The sequence below is a fragment of the Cannabis sativa genome, chromosome X (genome assembly GCF_029168945.1).
Source record: "Cannabis sativa cultivar Pink pepper isolate KNU-18-1 chromosome X, ASM2916894v1, whole genome shotgun sequence".
Taxonomy (NCBI): domain Eukaryota; kingdom Viridiplantae; phylum Streptophyta; class Magnoliopsida; order Rosales; family Cannabaceae; genus Cannabis; species Cannabis sativa.
Window position 1 is genome coordinate 76085860 of NC_083610.1, and position 24784 is coordinate 76110643.

The 24784-nt window shown below is 34.1% G+C and overlaps 3 protein-coding genes and 1 non-coding gene across 5 annotated transcripts; 2 read left to right on the forward strand and 2 right to left on the reverse strand.

Annotated features, from left to right (window-relative positions):
- LOC133032365 (uncharacterized) lies at positions 1-3520 on the forward strand. Its single transcript, XM_061106284.1, has 3 exons — positions 1-2519; positions 2609-2699; positions 2780-3520. Exons 1-3 carry the CDS (start codon positions 1-3, stop codon positions 3518-3520), a joined length of 3351 nt encoding a protein of 1116 aa, XP_060962267.1.
- A 3729-nt stretch (positions 3521-7249) lies between these two features.
- Positions 7250-7356, reverse strand: LOC115703449 (small nucleolar RNA R71). Its single transcript, XR_004009212.1, has one exon. It is a non-coding gene; the product is annotated as a small nucleolar RNA R71 (small nucleolar RNA).
- Positions 7357-14541: 7185 nt separating this feature from the next.
- Positions 14542-16783, forward strand: LOC115696216 (nodulin-26-like). The gene is made up of 5 exons (XM_030623122.2): positions 14542-15525; positions 15610-15828; positions 15929-16141; positions 16252-16313; positions 16557-16783. Exons 1-5 carry the CDS (start codon positions 15382-15384, stop codon positions 16771-16773), a joined length of 855 nt encoding a protein of 284 aa, XP_030478982.2. The 5' UTR covers positions 14542-15381; the 3' UTR covers positions 16774-16783.
- A 209-nt stretch (positions 16784-16992) lies between these two features.
- On the reverse strand, positions 16993-20839 carry LOC115699248 (cryptochrome-1). 2 transcript variants are annotated; one of them, XM_030626563.2, is made up of 5 exons: positions 19934-20839; positions 19304-19522; positions 18487-19193; positions 17563-18362; positions 16993-17403 (listed from the first exon to the last, which is right to left on the reverse strand). In XM_030626563.2, exons 1-5 carry the CDS (start codon positions 20244-20246, stop codon positions 17400-17402), a joined length of 2043 nt encoding a protein of 680 aa, XP_030482423.1. In that variant the 5' UTR covers positions 20247-20839; the 3' UTR covers positions 16993-17399. The 2 variants fall into 2 exon arrangements, with proteins under 2 accessions (XP_030482423.1, XP_060962458.1); XM_061106475.1 differs by having other exon boundaries at positions 16993-18362.
- Between the last annotated feature and the right edge of the window lie 3945 nt (positions 20840-24784).

The window sequence follows — 24784 nt, forward strand, 5'->3', positions numbered from 1 at the left end:
ATGGATAAATCTTGGACTTCTTGGAGAAAACGTGGTAAAGAATATTGGGAGTGTCTACAAGCATTTTTGGCAATGGCTTCAGCATATAAAAATTCTGATAGAAAAATTAGGTGTCCGTGTGTTAGATGCTTAAATACTCGATTTGAGCCTTTAAATATTGTAGAAGCTCATATATTTGATTGGGGTTTTGATAATGGTTATCAAAAGTGGATTTATCACGGGGAGCCAGAAGTAGAAGTGCCACGAAATGAAGTTTCACGAAATGAAGTTCTTGAGTCAATTTTAGATGATGAAGATGACGAGATGATTCCCATCATTGAAGATTTTATTCGACCAACAACTGAAGAAGTTCAAACCAACCCCGACTCTTTTCAGTATTATGATGACTTATTTGAAGAGATTGAAGCTGAATTGTACCCTGGATGCCATTGGATTTCTTCACTTAACTTTCTGGCAAAGTTATTGCATCTGAAAGTTCGTGGAAAAATACCTATTAGCGTATTTGATGAATTATTGAAATTGTTGAACCTTGCTTTTCCAAAAGGAAATAAAGTTCCATCAACATACTACGAGGCTAAAAAGAGACTGAAAAAACTAGGGTTGGGGTATGAGTCAATTCATGTGTGTGAGCATGATTGCTGCTTATTCTATAAAGAGCATGCAACCAAAGATGCTTGTCCAATTTGTGGAAGTAGTCGATGGATTACTTCAACAAAAACTAATGGAAAAAAAGTGCCTCGTAAAGTGTTGCGCTATTTTCCGTTGACACCAAGGTTGAAAAGATTATATGGTTCAAGACATACAGCAAAATATATGGTATGGCATCATACTGGAAAATCTAAGGATGAACGACTGATGCGTCATCCGGTTGATGGATTAGCTTGGAAGGACTTTGATGCTAAACATCCTAATTTTGCCAGTGAACCTAGAAATGTTCGCTTAGGTTTAGCTGCTGATGGGTTTAATCCATTTGGCAACATGAGCCTAGCTTACAGTATGTGGCCTGTTGTGTTAGCGAACTATAATCTTCCACCTTGGATGTGCATGAAAGACAATAATTTCATGGTGGCTCTACTTATTCCTGGACCAAAATCTCCAGGTAAAGACATGGATGTATTTTTGAGACCGTTGGTGGATGAGCTGAAAGAGTTGTGGGTTGATGGAGTTGATACGAGAGATTGTACGACAAACACTATGTTCAAATTGCGTGCAGCCCTTTTATGGACTGTTAATGATTTTCCTGCTCCAAGTAGTTTGTCTGGTTGGAGTGGTCAAGGATACAAAGCTTGTCCAACATGTAACGAAGACACTACTTCAATACGAGTAATTGGCAAGACATCTTATGTAGGTCACAGAAGATTCTTGCCCAGTAATCATCGATTTAGAAGGGACACCAACTTTGATGGAGAAATTGAAAGAAGACATCCACCGAGACGTTTTACTTGTGAGGAAATTCTGGAACAAGTAAACAAACTTGTGCCACAAATTCCAGGCAAACATGAGCAATTTGGAGGTGTGAAACGCAGACGTGTTGCAGAAGATCAAAATTGGAGGAAAAAAAGTATCTTCTATGAGCTTGAGTATTGGTGTACAAATACTTTGAAACACAATATTGATGTGATGCACGTTGAGAAGAATGTGTGTGACAGTCTGTTGGGCACAATCTTGGACAACGATAAATCGAAAGACACAACTAACGCGAGACATGATTTGAAGAAATTAGGAATAAGGGAATGGTTGTGGATTTATGAAGATGATAATGACAAGTTAATGAAGCCACACGCCCCGTATGTCCTCAAAGCTGATGAAAAATTGAAATTCTGTCAATTTATCAATGACGTGAAGTTTCCTGATGGATTTTGCTCAAATTTGAAGAAGAAAGTGAGCAATGATTTATCAAATGTTCTTGGATTGAAGTCTCACGATTGTCATGTAATTATACAAAGATTATTGGCAATTGGTGTTCGTAAGTTTCTCCCTAAAAATGTATCGACAACTATTGCTGAATTATGCAACTTTTTTAGGCAAGTATGTGCTAGAACCATAAACTTTAAAGATATGGAGGAAGCACAAAAAGACCTAATTTTGATATTGTGTAAGTTGGAGTTGATTTTCCCTCCAGCTTTTTTTGATATCATGATTCATTTGGTCTTACATTTGCCTGAAGAAGCAATTTTGGGTGGACCTGTGTTTATGAGATGGATGTACCCTTTTGAGAGGTACATGAAAAAATTGAAGAATTATGTTGGAAATAAAGCTCGTCCCGAAGGGTCAATAGCTGAAAGCTATGTTGCAGATGAGGCATTGACGTTTTGCTCTATGTATTTTAAGGGGGTAGAAACCAAATTTAACCGTCTTGATCGCAATGAAGATGAAGTGATTCCTAGAATTCTTACCGTCTTCCAATCACAATGTCATCCCTTAACAAGAGCAAATATAATGCCTCTAGATAGAAAGACTCGTGAAAATGCTGAGTGGTTCATCTTTGACAATTCACCTGAAATAAGACCATATTTAGAGTAAGTTTTTTCCTTTATTAATCTATATTTAGTCTTATTCTACATAGTCTTATTTAACATTTAACGTAATGATGTTATATAACTTACAGTGAACACTTAGAAGAGATAAAACTTCAGTACCCAGATGGAGATCATAACATCTTACACAAAAAGTTTTTCCAACGATGGTTTCATAAGAAGGTGATATGAGACTGTGAATTATGATTTCACCATGATCATGATTAATTATGAGTCATTCTAATATAATCTTGTTCATTTAGATCTATGATTTACACAAGCTTGGATCATGGGAGAATGGTGAAGAGTTGCTAGCTTTAGCATGTGGTTCAGATCACTTAGTAACATATTATGAAGGTGTTGTAGTGAATGGCGTTCGTTACATGGTAGCTGAACGTGACAAGAAGCGTACTACTCAAAATAGCGGTGTCTCTGTGGCGGGAACAGAAGGATTCAATTATTATGGAACCCTAGAAGATGTGATGATGTTCACTTTTTGTGGTGTGTATTCAGTGACATTATTTCGGTGTAAATGGTTCAATACCAATCCACAGAGGAAGAAAACAATCATTGAGAATAACATCATTAGTATCAATGTTAGTGGTGAATGGTACAAAGATGACCCATTTATACTTGCTACTCAAGCTAAGCAAGTATTTTACCTCGATGATTTGCTTAGAGGTAGACATTGGAAAATAGTCGAGAATGTAAACCACCGACAAATTTGGGACATTGAGGAGGATGAAGATGATGAAGATATTGTACATGATTTAAGCTCCTCAAATTTTCGGTTGACTGTGGATATAGGAGAGTTAATTTTGCAACATGCTGATGTAGCAACAATAATTGATCCTACACAAAATTTGAATGTAAATCAACCTGATGAAAATGTTGTGGATGGTGACGTTGATGATGTAATAGATGACGAAGTAGACGAGTTGCTAATTGATCGGTGTGAAGACGATATTGATTCTGAAAATGATGAGTGTGATAGTGACTATTAGTTTACTCTACTTATTAATTTGTTTGTAATAATATTATAAGTGATGAATATGATGACGTTAATTGTATTTACACTATAAATATTTTTCTTCCAACCTTTATTTATACTAATTTAGTCATACAACTCTGCTTTTAAAGAGTCATAATGTCAGCTGATGTAGCTTCTTCTCACGGGGGAGATGGTGGTGGTTTTGATCCACCTGATCCTAGTAGGGTGCCCTCATCCTGCGAGGCAGCACCACCGCCCAAAAGGAAAGGTCGTGGTGCTGCTACTAATATACCGCTAGAGGATCGCAGACGTAAGAACGAGGGTCCATTGCCGCTTACGCTTGATCCTGCAACAGGAAAAGTAGTTGGCTTGGAGCACCAAGCTTTCATCCGGCAGTTGGGTTTCGAAGTGAGCACATTATTGCCGGGGAACTACTTGGACTTTTGTGATGTACCTCAACATCACAAGGAACAAGTTGTACAGAGAATGAAGGTAATAAATTGATGGACATAATAAATTGTATTCATGTATAATTAAATTAAGTAATAATTTAATTCTTCAAATGTAGTATTTTTATGATATCGATGGTCATGCTGAACCCGAAAAAGTGATGAGGACTCTTTACCATGAGATGGCCAAAAGATACTCAGAACGAAAAAACATTAGGCATACTTTCTTCCAAAAATATTATGAGGGAAACCCAGATAATCTTGAGGCGGCACTCAATGCTACTCCTGAGCACTATGTAACAAGAGAGCATTGGAAAGAGATTATTGATTTGTTTTTGAGCCCAAAATTTATAGCGCGTTCCAATCAAAACAAGCAAAACAGAAAACTAATGAAGTACCCCTCAACTCAAGGCACAAAATCAATGGCAGCTCAGCGTCATGAATTTGTAAGTAGACTTCAAATAATTCATTTATTGAAATTATTTTTTTTTTCAGAATCTAACACCGATATTATTACAGAAAGAGCCTGAAAAATATGTTATACCAACTTGGAGAGACAGCCATCTGAAGAAGGACAAAACTTGGGTCAATGATGCTGCTAAAGAGAAATTTGTGAGTTACACTAATAGTTCAATTTTTTTCTTAAAATTATCACATAATTAATTATTTAACAATATTTATTTATGCATGTTTAGGAGGAACTCACTCGTGAAATGGAGGAAGAGATGGCGAGAAGTAGGCTTCAAAGCCAATCTGGCAGTGACTCTGGATCTTCGCAGGTGCCGTCTGACATCCAATTCAAGGTCATGGGCAAGGTCATGGGTGACAGGAGTGACTATATTCGAGGAGTCGGTTACAACATAGCAAAGAAGGGGAAAAGATCAACAACAACATCTAGCTCTTCCAGCCAAAGCCAGACTCAATCTCAAGCAGGGTCTACTCTTTCTCAAGATGTTGGTATTATGGCTGAGATGTTTCAGAGATTGCGTGAACGCTTTCCTCCGGGACAGGACACTTCTGATCTGTATGACCCGCGATTTGACAGATTCCTCCAAAGAATATTTACCTACCCAACCTCAGGGTAGTGCAACATGTCCAAGGCCGCAACAACAACCATTACAGCAGACTCAGCAATCTCCTAATGTGCAAGGAAGCGCCTCCCAATCTCCTCTTATTCCGAACATGTTTGGACGCTCCTCCCAGTCTCCTCCATTTTTCTACTCTGATTTTTTTGGAGGATCACAGTCCCAACAACCGATGTTGGGCCAATTCGGGAGTTCATCTCAGCAGCCAATGTTTTTTGGGGGTCCAATGCAAAGAAACTTCTCCGGTCAATTTTTCGGTCCACAAAATCCATATTTTTTTCCCCGGTCGGGCCAAGAACAACCCCCGAACTTCTCGCCACAACAATCTCCAAATGTTTCGCAACAACAACAATCTCCGAATTTAGCACAACAACGACAGACTCGACAATTTCTGGAGATTTTATCTCGCTCAAAGAACCATATTACCCATCACCGCCAGTATCGCAAGCTCAGGACAATGCACCAAATCCTGATATTAACTTAAATGCTACTGGCTCAAACTTTGAAGATGATTTGTTTAATCAAGACAATATTAATTAGTGTATCTTAATTTTTATTATGTTTGGATTTCTTTAAGTTTAAATTAATGTATGGATAATAATCTTTTAATTTTTAAATTTTAAATAATATATGGATGATAATTTGTGGGTTTATTAATTTTAATTTTGATATTTATTAATAATATAAATTTGAAAAAAGTTAATTAAATAAATATTTCTAATATTATTTATAATATTTAATTAAATATAACTATTTTTTAATTAAATAATTATTTATAATATTTATTAATAAAATTATTTAATTTTTATATTTTTTTTAAAAACACCATTATTACCGGCGGACACCCGCCGGTAATAATGCCTCAGACCAATTAATTACACGCATATTCACCGGCGGACCCCGCCGCTATTTGTCCGCCGGTATTAATGATTAATAGCGGCGGATGTGTCAGTCCGCCACTATTAATGATTAATAGCGACGGGCTATTACCGGCGGATTAATACCGGCAGATGCCCGCCGCTAATGGGCTTTACCGGCGGATTTCAGCATTATTATCAGCGGACTGTTCCACCCCTATTAATGGTGTTTCTTGTAGTGATTATGCTTTTTTTTTATAGAAAATTATTAAAATCAATTTGTAGATTTATGTTTTAATAAAATATTAAAATTGAGATAATTAAGCAGAGAATAGAAAAATAATTTTAGAGTGATTTTAGAATGTCATGTGACCACTTCATACTTCTCTTATATATATTGATTAATTGATATATAGATTGATTTATATGATATACTTTAAAAAAATAAATAAGAAATTATATATTAGTATAATAAATTCTTTTTTTCTTTTTAATTCTTTAATGATTGATTTGTTGGTTTTAATTAGTATGATATTTTTTTTAAGATAATATAATTAATAGAACCAAATAGGTTTTTTTGGGATTTTTTTTTATAATAGGTATTTTAGGTTCAAATTTTACATTTTTAGCTTAGTAAGACAAAAAAGGAAGTTCAAAAGTTTTTTCTTTTCAAAAATACCTATTGAACCTTCTTCCTCCTCCTTCATTGCTAATTTTTTAATAATTCACACATATGTTTCAGCATAAATATATAATATATATAAATTATATGATCAGATTCATCTATCAATACAATTCTCCTTTTAGCTTATTCTTCACATTATAAATAATATATATTTTATATAGATTTTTTTTGAAGGCTGTGAATTTATATAGGGATATTGGCGGTTAAACCATTTGAACTTTACGGTTTGTAATACTTAACCACAAAAATTGAAATTTTGGCGGCAAAACTACCTAAACTTCCATTCTGTTTTGCTTTGTACACCTCCGTCCAAAAATCACAGTAAAGTGCTACGGTGGACTGTGTACACGTGGAAAAATTTTAGTGGTCCACGTAATATTAGTTTTAAAAAATAATTATAAATATTTAAAAAAATTAAAAAATCAGAAAAAAAAAATATTTTTTTTTACTTTTTTACTTTTTTTAATTTAAAAAAATTAAAAAGTTATTTTTTTTACTTTTTTTTTTATTTCTTTTTCTTCTTCTTTCTTCTTCTTCTTCTTCTTCTTCTTCTTCTTCTTCTTCTTCTTCTTCTTCTTCTTCTCCTTACCACCGAACTCTATAGCAACATGGACAGATTTGGCAACGAAGTTTCTGTCTAAGTTCTTTCCTCCAGCAAAGTCTGCTAAGCTATGAGGAGAAATTAATAATTTCTGTCAGCAGGATAGTGAATCTCTCCATGAAGCTTGGGAGAGGTTCAAGGATCTCATCAGGAAGTGTCCTCATCATGGTATTGAGAAGTGGATGCCGGTCCACAACTTTTACAATGGGCTTGTTGGTAATACTAGAACACTTATAGATGCCGCAGCTGGTGGGGCATTTATGAGGAAAAGTGCAAATGAAGCCTATGAATTGCTAGAAGAGATGGCCCTGAATAATCAACACTTATAGATGGTCGTTGGTGACGGTATTGATGACGACCCATTAACCTATAAACAGGCAATGGCAAGTCCCGAACAGAAACAATGGTCAGCCGGCATAGATTCAGAAATGGATTCCATGAAAAAGAACAAAGTCTGGGAATATGTAGATGCACCCGATGACTATCGTCCAATCGGATGTAAGTGGGTCTACAAGAAGAAAAGAGGCGCTGGAGGCGAAGTCGAAACTTTTAAAGCTAGACTGGTCGCCAAGGGTTACACCCAAAGAGAAGGCGTGGACTATGAGGAAACTTTTAGTCCGGTTGCCATGCTCAAATCCATCCGACTTCTCTCCATAGCAGCCGCTTTCGATTATGAAATCTGGCAAATGGATGTCAAGACAGCTTTCCTTAACAGAATTCTTGAAGAGACCATCTATATGGAGCAACCAGAAGGCTATGTTCTTCCAGGGCAAGAAAAGAAAGTTTGCAAACTCAATAGGTCCATTTATGGACTTAAGCAAGCTTCTCGCTCCTGGAACAAAAGGTTTGATGAAATCATCAAGACCTACGGCTTTCTTAAGAATGAAAATGAACCTTATGTTTACCAACTCAAGGAGAACCAAGTGGTAGTCTTCCTGGTCCTTTATGTTGATCATATTTTGATTATTGGCAACAATATCAAGAAAATGACTGACATCAAGGAATGACTTGACACTCAATTCGAAATGAAAGATTTGGGTGAAGCTGCCTATGTTCTCGGTATTCAGATTATAAGAAACCGGAAGAACAGATCCCTTGCTCTCTCTCAAACAACTTACATAGATAAGGTTTTAGAGAGATTCTCAATGACAAACACCAAAGGGGCACAAATGCCTTCTAGATTTGGTGTCTATCTATCTAAGGAACAGTGTTCCACTGATCCTCAAGAGATAGAGGACATGAGAAGGGTTCCTTATGCTTCAGTAGTTGGGAGTCTAATGTATGCAATGTTATGCACTAGACCTGACATCTGTTATGCAGTTGGAATTATGATCAGGTATCAAACGAATCCAGGACAGGAACATTGGAATGTTGTTAAGCATATCTTGAAGTACTTGAAAAGTACAAGACAATTCGTGTTAGTCTACATGGGTGGTGCTTTAAATCCCGTAGGCTATACCAATTCAGATTTCCAGGCATGTCTTGATGACAGGAAATCTACATCTAGGATGATTTTTACTCTTGGGGGTGGAGCAGTGGTTTGGAGAAGTGCTAAGTAAACCGTAATTTCAGACTCTACCACGGAGGCAAAATACATAGCTGCTGCAGAGGCTGTTAAAGAATTTGTCTGGCTTAGAAAGTTCTTCACAGGACTCGGTGTTGTTCTTGGAATGGAAAAACCACTGGTTTTGCTTTGTGATAACACTGGAGCCATAGTCAACGGTAAAGAGCCTCGAAGCCACAAGAGAAGCAAACACATAGAAATGAAATACCATATCATCAGAGAGTATGTGGCAAGAGGGGATGTACTGGTGGAGAAAGTGGACACAGAGGACAACCTAGCTGATCCATTCACCAAAGTTTTGGCAGGAACTGCATTTGAAAAGCACCGTCAGAATCTAGGATTAATTGAAATGTACTGATTGTTTTATATTAGTGCAAGTGGGAGTTTGTTGGGCTTTACGCCCTAAATAAAACTCTATTTCAATGTAATCTCTATCATTTAAATATCAATAAAGAGACAGAAGTATTTTCATCACTTATTTAATGTGTCATTTGGTTCATGTTATCATTTATATGTTTATTTGATTTATAGATTCATCCAAACCCTTATCACATTAATATTCTTGTTTATTGTATTGTCAGCACAGTGGAAAGTAATCAGATTGTGTGATTAAAGTTATATTCCTAGATTTATCAGTACACATGGTTTAACTGATATGATAATCTACAACATAGTTTACTTGCACCTTGGATAAGTGCTATGTCCTTTCCAGGGCATTGGTTAAAGTAAAGCTTGGGTTGGATGCATGGAGTATGCATTGGAAGGGACTGATATTGAACTTGAATCAGATATGATAAATTTACCGTAATATCTATTCAATTCAATATCACCTAGTTGATCCTAGATCAAATGATCTTAATCCTGACATGGTTAGGTTCGATCTCAAGAGTATTATACATGTTCTTTGATTTGTTAGTTAAGCCTACTTTTTGGTCAGGGTGATACGTACATTTTGGGAACATGGTAGTGCAATTGAGTGGGAGCACTAGTCATAGATATGGAATCTATAGCTTCTATCAGGACATAGGAGTGAAATGGTGATTTCCTTCGAGCTTGGCTAAATAGAGATAAATGGTTGAGTACTCATTTCAGTGATTATGTTAGTTCACTGAAATATCATTTATAGGTGGCTAAGTGTTTTAAGGATAAAATACATTGAAGGGTGTAACGGTAAATTAATCCCTATACAATGTAAATCATCTATATGGGATCATTGATCATTGGGATTATAACAATGGATAACTAATAGCGTATCTATATCGTGGAACATATAGAACGTTCTATATAACTGAGAGTGCAATTCCAAGTTCTATGGTGGATGCAACGAGGAATTAATAAGTCAGTGAATTTACTTGGTAAATTCTAGATGTGCTTATTGGAAGCTCAGATATATAGGCCCATGGTCCCCATACTAGTTGAGACAATACTACTTGTAAGACTCAGTTAATTGATTTTAATTAATCAATTATAATTCTAAAATTAGACTATGTCTAGTTTATGAATTTTCACTAAGCAAGGACTTAACTGTGAGAAAAAGAGATTCTAGGGTTTATTTGTTAATCAAGAGACTTTGTTAAGTCTAATTAATAAATATATTAAATGACAATATTATTTATTAATTAATTTTTAGTTATTAAATAATTAGAATTGGCATTTTAGTGGTTAAATTGGAAAAATGACATTTTTGAGAAAATAAGATGGAAAAATGAGAAAATGGCAAAATTGCAAAGTGGGGCCCAATATCAATCCATGGGTCGGCCACTCTATAGTAATTTACCATTTATTTTTCTATTATTTTAATGCTAATTAAATCTAACCTAACCCTAAAGTGTTTCCTATAAATAGGTAGTGATGGCAAAAGGAAAAAGATGATGCATCTCATTCCTTTAGCAAAATTTTTGAGCCTCTCTTCCTATACCTAGCCGAAACCTCTCTCTCTCTCTCTCTCTCTCTCTCTCTCTCTCTCTCTCTCTCTCTCTCTCCCTCTCTTCAAAACCGAAGCCTATAGTGAAAGAGTGAGTGGCCACACACATCAAGTGGTACTCAATCATAGTGTGTAAGGCTGTGAAGAATCCAGTTTCAAGAGAAGGAGATTCAGACTCAGATCTTGGTGATACTCTGCTACAGAATGGATACAAGGGTTAGAGATCTGAGTGGAAGGAGACATTATATTCCGCTGCAACCACTGTAAGGTTCCTGATACTTTATATGTGTTTATTTCATATCGTTTTAGAAGTTCATATTTAGGATGTTAATAACATACTTGTTAGTAAATCTAGATCCTGGTAAAATAATTCCAATAAGAAAGAGAGAGAGAGGGTTTCAAAATAGGTATAGAAAAGATGGCTCAAATTTGACTGAAGGAAAGTGTTTGCATCATCTTTTCCTTTGAGGCCATCACTACCTATTTATAGGAATCCACCTAGGGTTAGGTTATATTTATTTGGCATTAAAATAATGAAAAAAATAAATGGTAAATTGACCATTAAGTGGCCGGCCATGGATATTGGGCCACACTTTGTAATTTTGCCATTTTTCCAATTATTCATCTTATTTTCTTAAAAATGCCATTTTTTCCAATATAACCACTTAAATGCCAAAATCTAATTATTTAATAATTAAAATTAATTATTAAATAAATTTGCCATTTAATATATTTATTAATTAGACTTAATAAAGTCTCTTAATTAACAAATAGACCCTAGAATCTCTTTTCTTCACAATTAAACCCTAGCTTAGTGAAAATTCATAAACTAGACATAGTCTAATTTTAGAATTATAATTGATTAATTAAAATCAATTAACTGAGTCTTACAAGCAGTATTGTCTCAACTAGTATGGGGACCATGGGCCTATATATCCGAGCTTCCAATAAGCAGATCTAGAATTTACCAAATAAATCCACTAACTTATTAATTCCTTATTGCATCCACCATAGAACTTGGAATTGCACTCTCAGTTATATAGAACACTCTATATGTTCCACGATATAGATACGCTATTAATTATCCATTGTTATAATCCTAATAATCAATGATCCTCTATAGATGATTTACATTGCATGGGGATTAATTTACTGTTACACCCTTCAATGTATTTTATCCTTAAAATACTTAGCCACCTATAAATGATATTTCAGTGAACTAACATAATCACTGAAATGAGTACTCAACCATTTATCTCTGTTTAGCCAAGCTCGAAGGAAATCACCATTTCACTCCTATGTCCTGATAGAAGCTATAGATTCCATATCTATGACTAGCACTCCCACTCAATTGTACTACCATGTTCCGAAAATGTACGTATCACCCTGACCAAAAAATAGGCTTAACTAACAAATCAAAGAACATGTATAATGCTCTTGAGATCGAACCTAACCATGTCAGGATTAAGATCATTTGATCTAGGATCAACTAGGTGATATTGAATTGAATAGATATTACGGTAAATTTATCATATCTAATCCAAGTTCAATATCTGTCCCTTCCAATGCATACTCCATGCATCCAACCCAAGCTTTACTTTAACCAATGCCCTGGAAAGGACATAGCACTTATCCAAGGTGCAAGTAAACTATGTTGTAGATTATCATATCAGTTAAACCATGTGTACTGATAAATCTAGGAATACATTTAATCACATATTCTTGATTACTTTCCACTGTGCTGACGACACAATAAACAAGAATATCAATGTGATAAGGATTTGGATGAATTTATAAATCAAATAAACATATAAATGATAACATGAACCAAATGACATACTAAATAAGTGATGAAAATACTTTTGTTTCTTTATTGATAATAGAATGATAAAGATTACATTGAAATAGAGTTTTATTTAGGGCACAAAGCCCAACAGAAGCTTCCCCAAGGTTACACTCCCAAAGGGAATGTACCACACAATGTTGTATTTAAGCTGCAGAAAAGTCGATATGGTCTCAAACAAGCTTTAAGGCAATTGTATGCCAAATTGAGATCCATAGTGTTACAGCAACATTTTACACAATTTAAAAATGATCATTCTTTGCTCATTCGACACTAATCTGGTGTTTTTTTCGCTCTTCTCATCTATGTCAATGACATAATAGTAGCCACTAATGGTGCACGTTTTAAATTAAAAGACCTTGGCACACTTCGGTTCTTCCTTAGTCTCGAAATAGCTCGATGTCCTAAAGGCATCTCAGTATCATAAAGACCTTCACCCTTCAACTCTTGCAAGACTCTAGTAGCCTTGGTTCCAAACCAGTTTCCACTCCTATGGAACCAAAATTAAACTCAGTACTAATTCAGGGGAATTCGCTCCAAAATCCATCTCAATATAGGAGTCTAATTTGCAAACTCCTCTATCTTATAATAACACGGCCTGAAATAAGTTTTTTTGTGAATAAATTAAGTTGATTCCTTCACTCCTCACCAACCACACATGACTGCTGCAACCAGAATTCTTCATTACTTGAAAAACTCCCCAAGACAAGGTCTCTTCTTCCATGCTTCTAAACCACCAACTCTTCCACTTTAAGCCTTTGCAGATGTTGATTGGGGAGCCTATCTTGACACCAGACGATCAATCTCAGGTTACTGTATTTTCTTAGGCCTTTCACTTATTTCGTGGAAATCGAAAAAATAGCAAACAATCTCAAAGTCATCAGTCGAAGCAGAAAATCGAGCAATGGCAAACGCCACCTCTGAACTCACTTGGCTCACATCCATCCTTAAAGACTTCAACATCAACATCAAGCTACCTTCGATACTATTCTGCGACAATAATGCAACCATCCACATCTCAAAAAACCTGGTCTATCATGAACAAACTAAGCACATCGAGATCGATTGTCACACTATCCGTGAAAAATAACCAATGGTACCCTAAAGATGAACCATGTTTCTTCAAAAGCCAACCTTGCAGGCATCCTAACAAAGCCTTTATTCATTGCTCCTTTCAAAAAAATATTGTCCAAGATGAGTGTCACAGATTTCTACACTCTATTTTGAGGGGGGCTGTGAAGATTAGTTAGAAAATTAGTTATTTCTGTTATTTATTTATTTATTTATTTTTTTATGAATCAGGAATTTCGTTGCACAATAACCTTTTATGTTACAACCTATGGCTCTTCAAAGAGCAAACAACTATACATCTTACTGTAAAAAACGAACAAATTCTTATAAATCTTGAAACCATTCTAATTCTTTTTGATTTATACATTTTGGCATTACACAAGTAATTCTATTTTTTATCAGCCATTTAGTTTTTTGCAAGAGTGCTTGCGGTTGTGTAGTCTCCTGGGACCATAACATTTGATTCCTAGCTAGCCAAATCTTGTAAACCAAGGCAGCAATGCAAGTTGTGTAACAGCTTGCCTTGAATTTGCTCAGTTTTGCTCAATCAATCCATCTCAAAATACTCGGCAGGGATTCAGCTTTGATCCTCCAGTGCAGCCATATTTTTAATTCTTGTAAGCAGCATCGAGCATACCTGCAGTCAAAGAACGTTATTTTTTATTTTTACAGTTGGCTTTATCTTATATATATATATATGATTCTTCATTGTATCATTAATTCAATTCCAATAAAAAAATTCTTTTCCTCTCTCTGAATTTTTAATAAAAGCAGCAATATTTATTAAAAACCTAAGAGAGAAATCGTGGATGGATGAGTGTTGTGTATTGTGAATCATGCTTTCTTTGGGGGCATAATATAAGTAATTACTTATATTTTTACATAGAAATATAAATTTTATTGCTGTGGTAAATTTGGTTACGTTATATTTTGCTTTAACTTTGATAAAATTTTTAGTAAGATTAGTACTAATAATATTATGGAAAATTACATCATGTACTATTTTTTTTAATTTTTTTTTTTAAATTTACGATTTGAGTTTCTAAAGTGGTTTCCCTAATGGTTTTTATGTGAGTTGTTATACGATTTTTAGTTGCGATTTAAGTTGTTTTGTTAGTTGCAATAGAGATTTGTATGTAGAATTCTGTAAAAATGCAAAAAAAACTCTTTTAAAGTGTAAAAGCCCGATTATTATTTTATGATATGCTAAAATACATCAATATATCACCATTTTAGTAGTCCTTTGAAGATGCTGCAGATGTTGTCAATCAATCAACACCAGCAGCCGGCCCCTTCTTTATAGAGTCCATAGACTATATCTATTACTATTTAAGTGCTTGATTAAACCCCAAAGAGAATGAGGCCAACCCAAGATGTGACAAAGAAATTCAGATCAAGATGAGAACTTCTATACGCACAACTATTTGTCTATCATTGTCTTATTCTTATAACTAGACACCAATGTAAGAAACAAATGAAACATCCACATAAATAATAATAAGTTTCATTCCATTTTTGATGCCCTTTGTTAATCTCTACACCGTCACTTTTTTTTTTATTATTCATAATATAATAGCTCAATTGGCATCCAAAAATTAGTTCATTGTTGATTTAGTCATTAACGTCTCAAGTAATTATTCTTAGCAAGACATAACAACATGCTTCTTTTTGTTTTATCCAGAAACTTAGCATATAAGAATATATCCAAAAGGGTGGCATTTCACATAATTTAGTTTAGTAGCAGTAGTAGTAACAGTTATTACTTTTAACTTGTAAGAACCCAAAAAGGAGAAAAATGGCCAATTCACCTTCAATTCTTGTTGGGCCTTCCCCTAAACTTGAATTATCCATTGAACAATCTTTCATGGAGGAAGGCAAATCTAAGGGCTTCCAACAATACACAGTTAATGTTGAGAAACCTCCTTCTAGCTTTCAAAAGGTAACATTTTTCTTTTCTTTTTCATACTATAATTTAATTAATATATTTTAGTTTTAATGGTGGGACTTGTCTTTGTGTAAGTAGATGGTTGCAGAGCTCATTGGTACATACTTTCTCATATTTATTGGCTGTGCTGCTGCAATTGTCAACAAAATACAACCTTTAACAATTGTGGGAATAGCAATAGTTTGGGGTCTTGTTTTAATGGCAGCCATTTATGCACTTGGGCATGTCTCGGGTGCCCATTTTAACCCAGCAGTCACTATTGCCTTGGCTGTTGCCAGAAAATTCCCCTTGAAACATGTGAGATCGACCACCACAACAACACTTACATTCATTCATTCATATGTAAATAACTAATAAAACTGTCTTCTCAATATTAAAGTTTTTTATTGTCGTATAGGTACCTATGTATGTCGTTTCACAGCTGGTCGGAGCAACCCTGGCTAGCCTGACCCTCAGAGTTTTATTCAATGACCAAGATAGTAATAATATTCGTACAATAATGACTCACTACTCTGCTCCAACTACTGACCTTGAAGCCATCGCATGGGAATTCATAATCACCTTCCTTTTGATGTTCACAATCTGTGGTGTTGCCACTGATCACAGGGGGGTATGAATTGTTTTGATTGGTCTATTTTGCAGTAACTTCACTACTTCACTATTCACATTAACATAAGCTTTTTATTTTTGTTTTCCATTTTGATGAAAAAAAAAATACAGTGCAAAGATCTTTCAGGATTGGCAGTTGGAGCTGTACTTTTGGTCAATGTTATTGTTGCTGGGTAACTTTTTTCATTTTTTTAACCACTAAATTATGACTATATTAAATAATTTTTATAATATAATTTATAATCTAACAACCTAAATAATGTCATAATTTAGTTTAGGATAACTTAATCATCATTGAAAAAAATTGAGATATTACTAGTTTTGAATAAGGTGCTAATCAAGAATTATGACTAAACCTGTCTTATTTGTTCAGTATGTAATGGTATAATTCACATGACAACACTGCATTTTTGCAGACCCATTACTGGAGCTTCAATGAATCCTGCTAGGAGTATTGGCCCTGCTATTGTCTTGGGGATCTATACAAAGATTTGGGTCTTTATTGTATCTCCTATTCTTGGAGCCATGGCTGCCACATTGGTCTACAGCATTGTTAGAGTCCCTAAGCCAGAAATATCTGGTAGCACCACCAAAAGTATAAACAATCATATGTGTACGCAGGCTGAGCCATAGACAGTTTAAAGTTAAACCAAAAAGATGTTTAGATTTAATGAATAAGTTATATTGTACCCTTCTGGGGTTTAGATTTTTGATGATGATGTTTAGAATTAAAAGTTTCCATTTTGCAATCAAATGTCATCTGTAATTTTACTTTTTTTTTAATGCAATACTTTTCATGGAAATAATTGCTTAATGAAACAAGTAACGACAATAAATTAGATGCAAAACGAATGAAGAAAACCTGGATACTTAAATAAAAAACGTCACGATAAAACATCTGGGGATTAAAGCACAAGCCTGAGTTTATTCTAGGACTACACATTCTATCTTTTACTTACCTAAACTCTCTCTTATGAGAACAACGTTTTACTATACAACAAAGCTACATAATATGATACAACAAGGGACAAAAGGATTGCCCCGGTGCTTCCTACACTAAGGAGATAATACGGATTAGAGGTCAACTGCCGTTCCAGGCCAAACTAGCCAACAAGAAGAAGAAACAGGTCCGATGCGTTGCTTAATCCCATCTCGAGCAAACTTCCACCTCTTACGTCGCGTCGCCTATTAGATACAGTCAACACTGCATTTTTCACCTGCGGTTTTTGCTATCCCAAGTATGGATGTTTTCTTTCTCTTCACCTAATTTTTACATATCAAATAAGGAAAAAGAAAAAAAAGAAAAAAAAAGTTATTAGTTGAGAGAATATTAATCACTTTTCAATCAGACTAATCCAGCAAAAAGCAGCCACATAATGCGCATTTTTATTTTGTTTTCAGATAAGAGAAAATAGTTCACACCCGGTTTGAGATAGCCTCCTCCAGTTTATTATTTGATGAGACTGAGGATGTCTCTGCAAATAAGAAGAACTTGCGCCAATACCATTTTCTTCACTAACAAACTGCTCCGAGTAACTGGTAGCTGAAGGAGACCAAACAGGAACAACACCACCATCTCGCTCTCTCCTAGTAGTACTTGAAGATTCTGCTGTGGAATCCTCAGCAACATACTGCATTGCAGTTGGATTGTACTGTGGCTGAGTGATAGTCTGCACAGGTCCACGGTTCAACACTTCACTCCTTCGTTCCTGTGTCACAACAACATTTGTTGGCACTTCAGCTCGGCTGTCTACTGCTGAAGTACGAAAATCCACAGAGGATTCTTCCTCGTCGACCCTGAACAAAGAAGTAGTCATGCTTGGGACCATCTGATCTTCATAGTGTCGAGTTGTTGGAGGAGGAGGATTGTTCCTTGGAGGTTCACGGTTCTCCTCCATTTGTATGTCTTGAGGGAAGGCAATCACACCGTCGTTGTTGTCAGAGGAATCTCCAAGACCTTCCTCGGTTCCATTCTCTATTGCAGCCCTGGAAGCTGCTTCTTGCTCCCACATCTCAGATAGTGCTTCTTCCAATCTGGCTTTTGCAGCATCTATTCCAACAATAGGGAGAGGGTAGTTTAATCCCAGTTCAATTCCAGCAGCTTGCAGTACAGATTCTGGTGCATTCCAGGGATGGTGAATCCATTCAGTTGGCAATCTCGAAAGTTCAGGAAGCCACCTCCTTACATACTCTCCATGTGGATCAAATTTGTACCCCTCAAACTGTATACAACAAATAAACATGAAATCATATATTTAATCCATTGCTCTAGAGAGTATATATATATCTAAACTCAAAAGAATATGGTGTGTTTCAACTCTTCTCTGGAATTTTTAATATCCATACCTGTGGATTATCTATGCGGTCGAATTCCCTGCCATCAGGGAGAGTACCAGATATATATTGCCAACCAAGAGCATCACTCTCGAGATCAGCATCCAAGAGTGTATCCCAGAAATACTTCATTCCCCACCTCCAAGGAAGTTGCAAAACTTTAACAAAAAAGCTCGAAACTACTACCCGAATTCGATCATGAAGCCACCCAGTGGCCCACAACTCCCTCATGCCAGCATCCACCAATGGATATCCAGTTCTACCTTGCCTCCATGCCTTGAAATAATCCTCATTCACAACCCATGGAAAGAACTTTAGATGCCCAAGAAGGGGCCTTTCATGACTGTATGGGTGATTAAAACTCATGTATCTTGAGTATTCTCTTAGACCAATAGACTTTAGGAACAAGTTCACACTCTCCTCACCAGCCTTGTTTCCTTCATTGGCCCACAAAACTTGCTTGATCCTAACAAGATGGAACACTTTTCTCACACTTACCTCCCCAAAATGCAAGTGGGGAGAGAGAAGTGAAGTTGTAGCACTATCAGCTTTCTTGTGATTTTTTGCATACTCAATGAGTGGTCCATTAATGAAATTTGTGAGAGCCTTATCAGCACTGCTCCAACCAGGAGACCAAGCTCGAGCGAGGAGAGCGTTGCTTCCTTTCTCTGAATCATCTTCAAACACCAGTGTATCAGGACGGCACCTTGATACATCACCTAAAAAAATTCAACAACATCGAAAATATGGATCACAACCTGAAAACATAAACTTGAAACTGTTGTAGAAGTAAGCAAAGAACATAAAAAGATAAAATCAATGTTCAAACCTGAAATTATTCTCTTAGGTGGGAGAAGTGGAGATTCCGGGTCATATGGCATGCTAAGGCACCTCTCCCAGAAAGATGTGAAGGTTGTGAATGGGCGGCCTTGATCATCATTAACCTCCCATGGTTCATACAGCAAATCAGCATTAAAGGAACGCACAACTATGCCTTGAGAAGTCAAAACCTCCTTTGCTCGATGATCTCTGACAAGAGACAAGGGGTCTGAAATAACAAACACATTCACAAAACATTAAAAATGGGCACACCTGGTTTTTCTTTTTAGTTCCAAAAATTGTAGAATGAAAAAGCTAAACATCTTTAAGCAGTGTTTACAGAATGCCCCCTTTTCAATTTAAGCGAAATACCATACACCCAAATCTTCAAACAGTTAATATTTAATCAAAATCAAAGAAAGAACATTGGAGTCCATGAACAATTTCATCAAATAATATATAACAAGATATATTTGGTTATTCAATAAGAAAGTAAAACAAGATTTGGAGATTCACTAACCAAATGAAACAAATCTATACGAGATTATTAAAACTGAACAGATTGATGATAAACACAAGTTCCAAGTTCCACGCTGATTAATTATGCTGTGAAAAATATATAACGAAAGAAAATACTGACCATATAAGTGGTTGAAGAGTATTTGTTTGGCACCAGTGGACTTGACAACCTCAAGAAGAGAAGAAACACTATCAGCAGATCTTTTGGTGATGAGAGAAGTGCCAAAACTTCGCAAAGAGAAATCAAGATGAGCCAAACTTTGCTTAAGCCACCATCTTGATACCCTCCCAGGATAGTAATGACCTTCTTCCTCGGGTGCCCAGACAAAGACAGCAATCACAGCACCTGCTCTAACACCAGCTGCTAAAGCTGGATTATCTTCTACCCTTAGATCTCTCCTGAACCATACTATGCTACATCCACCTCCTGACATCTCCTTAATCCACCACTAACCGCCCTCTGAGCTTGCAAATTGAAAATCTGTCTTCTTTTTTCTCTCTTTCTCTATCTTTCTCCTCTCTCAACTATACACCATATCCCACTTTCTCTTTTCTCTCTCTTTCTCTCTCTTTGCGACACACCAGGGGACTGTGATTTTATCTGAACCTATACCTGTCTGTACAGTTTTCTGGTCATATGAAGATAAAAGATGAGATTTTTAAGTCATTAAGGGAGAAAAGTTGAAGCTGATTATGTTCCCAACTTTTTTTAGGGGTGAAATTCATCCCCCAATGATTTTAAGTTTTGAGGGTTAATCTTCTCTTAGACTAGTGGCAACAAAGATGGGCCCTTTGAGAAGGAGAGAGAGAAATAGATGAGCTAGCTAGAAGAAGAGTGAGTGACGAGGAATGGTTCATGTAGTAAGGGATACAACAAATACATGGCCTAAATAAACTATAGCCACAACTTTTATTTCCAAAGATTTTTCATTATTTTATTATTTTATTTTTTTTCCTTATCTCAAAGCGAAAAATTATAACACTAAAAATTGTAAATCCCACTTATCTCTCTCACTCTCTAGGCCCTTCCTTAATCAACTCAGCTTGATAGAGTGGAATATTTATAAAGATGACAAATTTCTTTAAATTCATCATTATCTTTATCACTTTTGAGGTTAAAGTTAAAAGTAGTTCATTTTTTGTTACTAAAAAAGTGTTTTATAATTTATAATATCTAAATACATTTTTTTGTACGTATATAGATAACTGCTGTGTATATTCTTACATAAGTTAACAAATTTAGAATAAAAAAATAAGAGAAAAATAAGATAAGTATGTGATGTGCATGTGCACCACCGTTTAGTAATTAATTTATTATTGTTATGAGTATTGGATTAAGGATGAGGTTGGGTAGAAACGAATCTGATTCTAATTCTGATTCTCTTGGTATTTGGTATTATGGCTAGTAGTAGTGTCATATTATTGGGACTTTGGTATTGGTTTTAAACGGCATGAATGAGGAAGAAGAAGTTAGTAAGTTGAGTTAGATATCTCAGTTGTTAACTTTAGAATTGGGATTGCAAATTAAGCTGAGGTGAGGGGACAAGCAGCATGGGGAAGATAGGAACGATGACTAAATGGTTTTTGGCATTTTGCTCAGGTGGGCCTTTCTTTCTTACAAATTTTTCTCAACCCCTCCTCCAATTCTCTTCCAAAATCAAATCTCAGATTCCATTTTTGGGTCACTGTTCAATGTGATTTATGATGTGGCTCTCTCTCTCTCTCTCTCTTCTAGTTCTACTTTTGTTTTGAAAAGATAAAAAAGGTGGTATGTAAAAATATTACCTGCTGTGCTGCCTAAACAAATATGAAACACCTCCTCTCTCTCTTTCTCTCTTCCTCCATACCCCAACTCCCAAGGCCACAAATAAAAGAATTTGCGTAATTTAGATGCTGACATCAGCTTAAAATTCCTTTCATTTATTGAATTTTAAAGTTGTACAACAAAACCCAACCTTTTTTTACCCCATTTGTCAAGATGAAAGAAACAATGCTTTCCACTTTCCACTTTCCACTTTCCACCCCCAAGTTATATTTTGGACCTTTTTTACGTTCATATGATGTAGACATAGAAAAGAAATTAACAAGGTACGAGTAGTAGGGTGTTTTTATTACCAAAAATAGGAGTAACAACAGATGGACACACATAAAGGCGAGCAGGGACAACAGTCCTTAAAAAAATATTAGAATACGTACATTTTAATTAGTTATAACATATATTTATAATAAAAAATTTATCTTTTAGACATAATATTTACTTTGCATAATAGTCAAGTTAGATTACACATATCTTAGAGATTAATGGCGCGTTTACTAAACTGTAATTGGAATCAGAATAATCAATAAGAGAAATATATCGGTTTAAAATAGAAAATAATCGGAAACAATATTTTATTATGATGTTTACTAAACTGTCCGGAAAGAAACCAGAACCATATTATTTTGTTTACATAACTAAGAAAGGTAATCGGAAATGTTTTAATTTAACAAAATTGTCATTATTAGAACATGCAATTATTTTCTGTTTATAGATTTTTAAGGGGTATATTTGTCTTTTTTATTTTTAATTAATAAAATTAAAATTAAAATAAATTAAGTAAGGAAAGGGAAAGACATTCCCTATAAAAATAGGAGGAAAATCTTTCCCTTTATTTTCTCCCTAATTTGTGTGGATCCCATTAGTTTTCCTCTTTCCAAAATTTAGTAAACAGAATCAATACCATACTATTCATTACCATTCAGTATATTGCATTTTTTTTTTTCGTGTTCGATACTATAATCTCCTTATTTTTAATATGATAGTGTATATTATACATATCATATGAAATTTAAAAAAATCATAATTAATAAATTATTTAAATATTATTTTTGTTAGGTTAAATTATTATAATTTTTTTAAATCTGCATGATGTTTTAAATAAGGATTACTATCATTTTAGACACTATATTTTATAAATTTTACAAATCAAATTCTTCTTTTAATGATAAATTAGACACTGTATTTTCTTAAATGGTACAAAATAGTATCATAAACTCAATTTTTGACATTTTTTTAATACAACCAACTTAAAATAATTTATAGTACAAAAAAATGTAGAAAAATAACACATTTAAATTGGATTATTACTAAGTTTTATTTTGATAAAAAAATTAGCTAAGCTACTATTTTAAAAAAATACATAGTCCAATTTATCATTTAACAAAATAGAGTGTCCAATTAATAATTTTTATAAAACACAAAGTCCAAAATAATATTTATCCCTTAAATAACAATGTACACTATCGTATAAAAAAGAGAATTTTTCATAAATATGAAGAAAAAAAAATTAGAGTTTATTTTTATATGGTATAAATAAATAAATAATGCTAAAAAAATATGAAAATAAAAAATAACCAAAGTTTAAAATATAGAAAACCAAACAAATGACCATAAATAAAGTTGATAAAATTTTTAATAACAAAATTGCCGAAAAAGTCATCGGAGAAGACGCAGTCACCGAAAAAGTTACCAAAAAAGTTATCGTCGTTGAAAAAGTCACTAAAAAAGTCATCGTCACCAGAAAAGTCACTAAAAAAGTCATTGAATAAGTTACCAGAATTGTCATCATCATCAGAAAAGTCACAAGAATTAGATATCTTAGATATAAATTAAAATAGAATTTATTCTATAACATAATGAATAAAAATAAATAACAGAGAATAACTCAAACTGATTATAATTAAAATAGAATTGGTTCTATAACATAATGCATAAAAACAAATAATATAGGATAACTCAAACCGGTTAAATTAAAATACAACCTGTTCTATAACAAAATGAATAAACAAATAACTCATAAATTAATTATAATTAGAAAATAAAAGAGAAATCAGTTCCTAAAACACTAAAATATAAATTAAAAATAGAACTATTTCCACAACAAAGTGAGTAAAAAACGAATAACACACAATACCTCAAAAATCGATTATAATAACAAAAAAAAAAAAAAAACCCCGCGGCATAAATTAAACAGAAACGGTTCTATAACAAAATAAGTAAAATAAATAATACATAATAACTGAAAAATATAAGAGAAAGAAATTAGTTATATTTATCAACTAGTTAAAAGTTAGAGACAAAGAAACTAGTTCCGTAAAGCAACCAAGATAAAAACTTACACACAAAAACTAGTTAAATAAAAAAATAAACGGTTCTTTGAATCAACTAAATCAAAAATCGATTCCTAAATAACTAAATTAAAAACCAAATGAGACATAAATCAAAATTAAACAAGTTCCACAATCAAATGACTAAAAATAAATAACACGCAATAGCTCAGAAACCGGTTATAGTTACAAAATATATATAAATGATATAAATCATATCACATCATAAAAACTAGTGCACTTCTTAAAAATCTCTTGGAAACAAGACTTTTGTCGTTTAACTAAATCAATAACCAGAATGAGAAATAATACAAATAAAATACAATACGGTCTTTGTAACTTACTAGCAAACCTATAGTTTGGGTCGATCTTCAAATATATTGGCTGAAAAAAAAAACAACATAAAAAATATTAGGAACTAGATAAAATTAATTTATAGAAAAAAAAACATAAACAAACAAGAGAAAAATAAAAACACAGAAACATACAATAAAATAGAACCGATTCTATAACAAAACGACTGAAAACAAATAACACAAAATAACTTAGAAACCTGTTATACAAAAAAATAGAGAATCAGTTCCAAAAATACTAATACATAAATTAAAACAGAACTGGTTCCACATCAAAATTAGTAAAAGTAAATAACAAACAATAACTAAAAAAACAAGTTCTAATTAATAAATAAGAGGGATTCAGTTCTAACAACACTGAGACATAAATTAAATAGAATTGATTCTACAACAAAATGAGTGAAAACATACAATACACTTTAACTCAAAAACTGATTATAATTAAATATATATATATATATTTACATTATGTT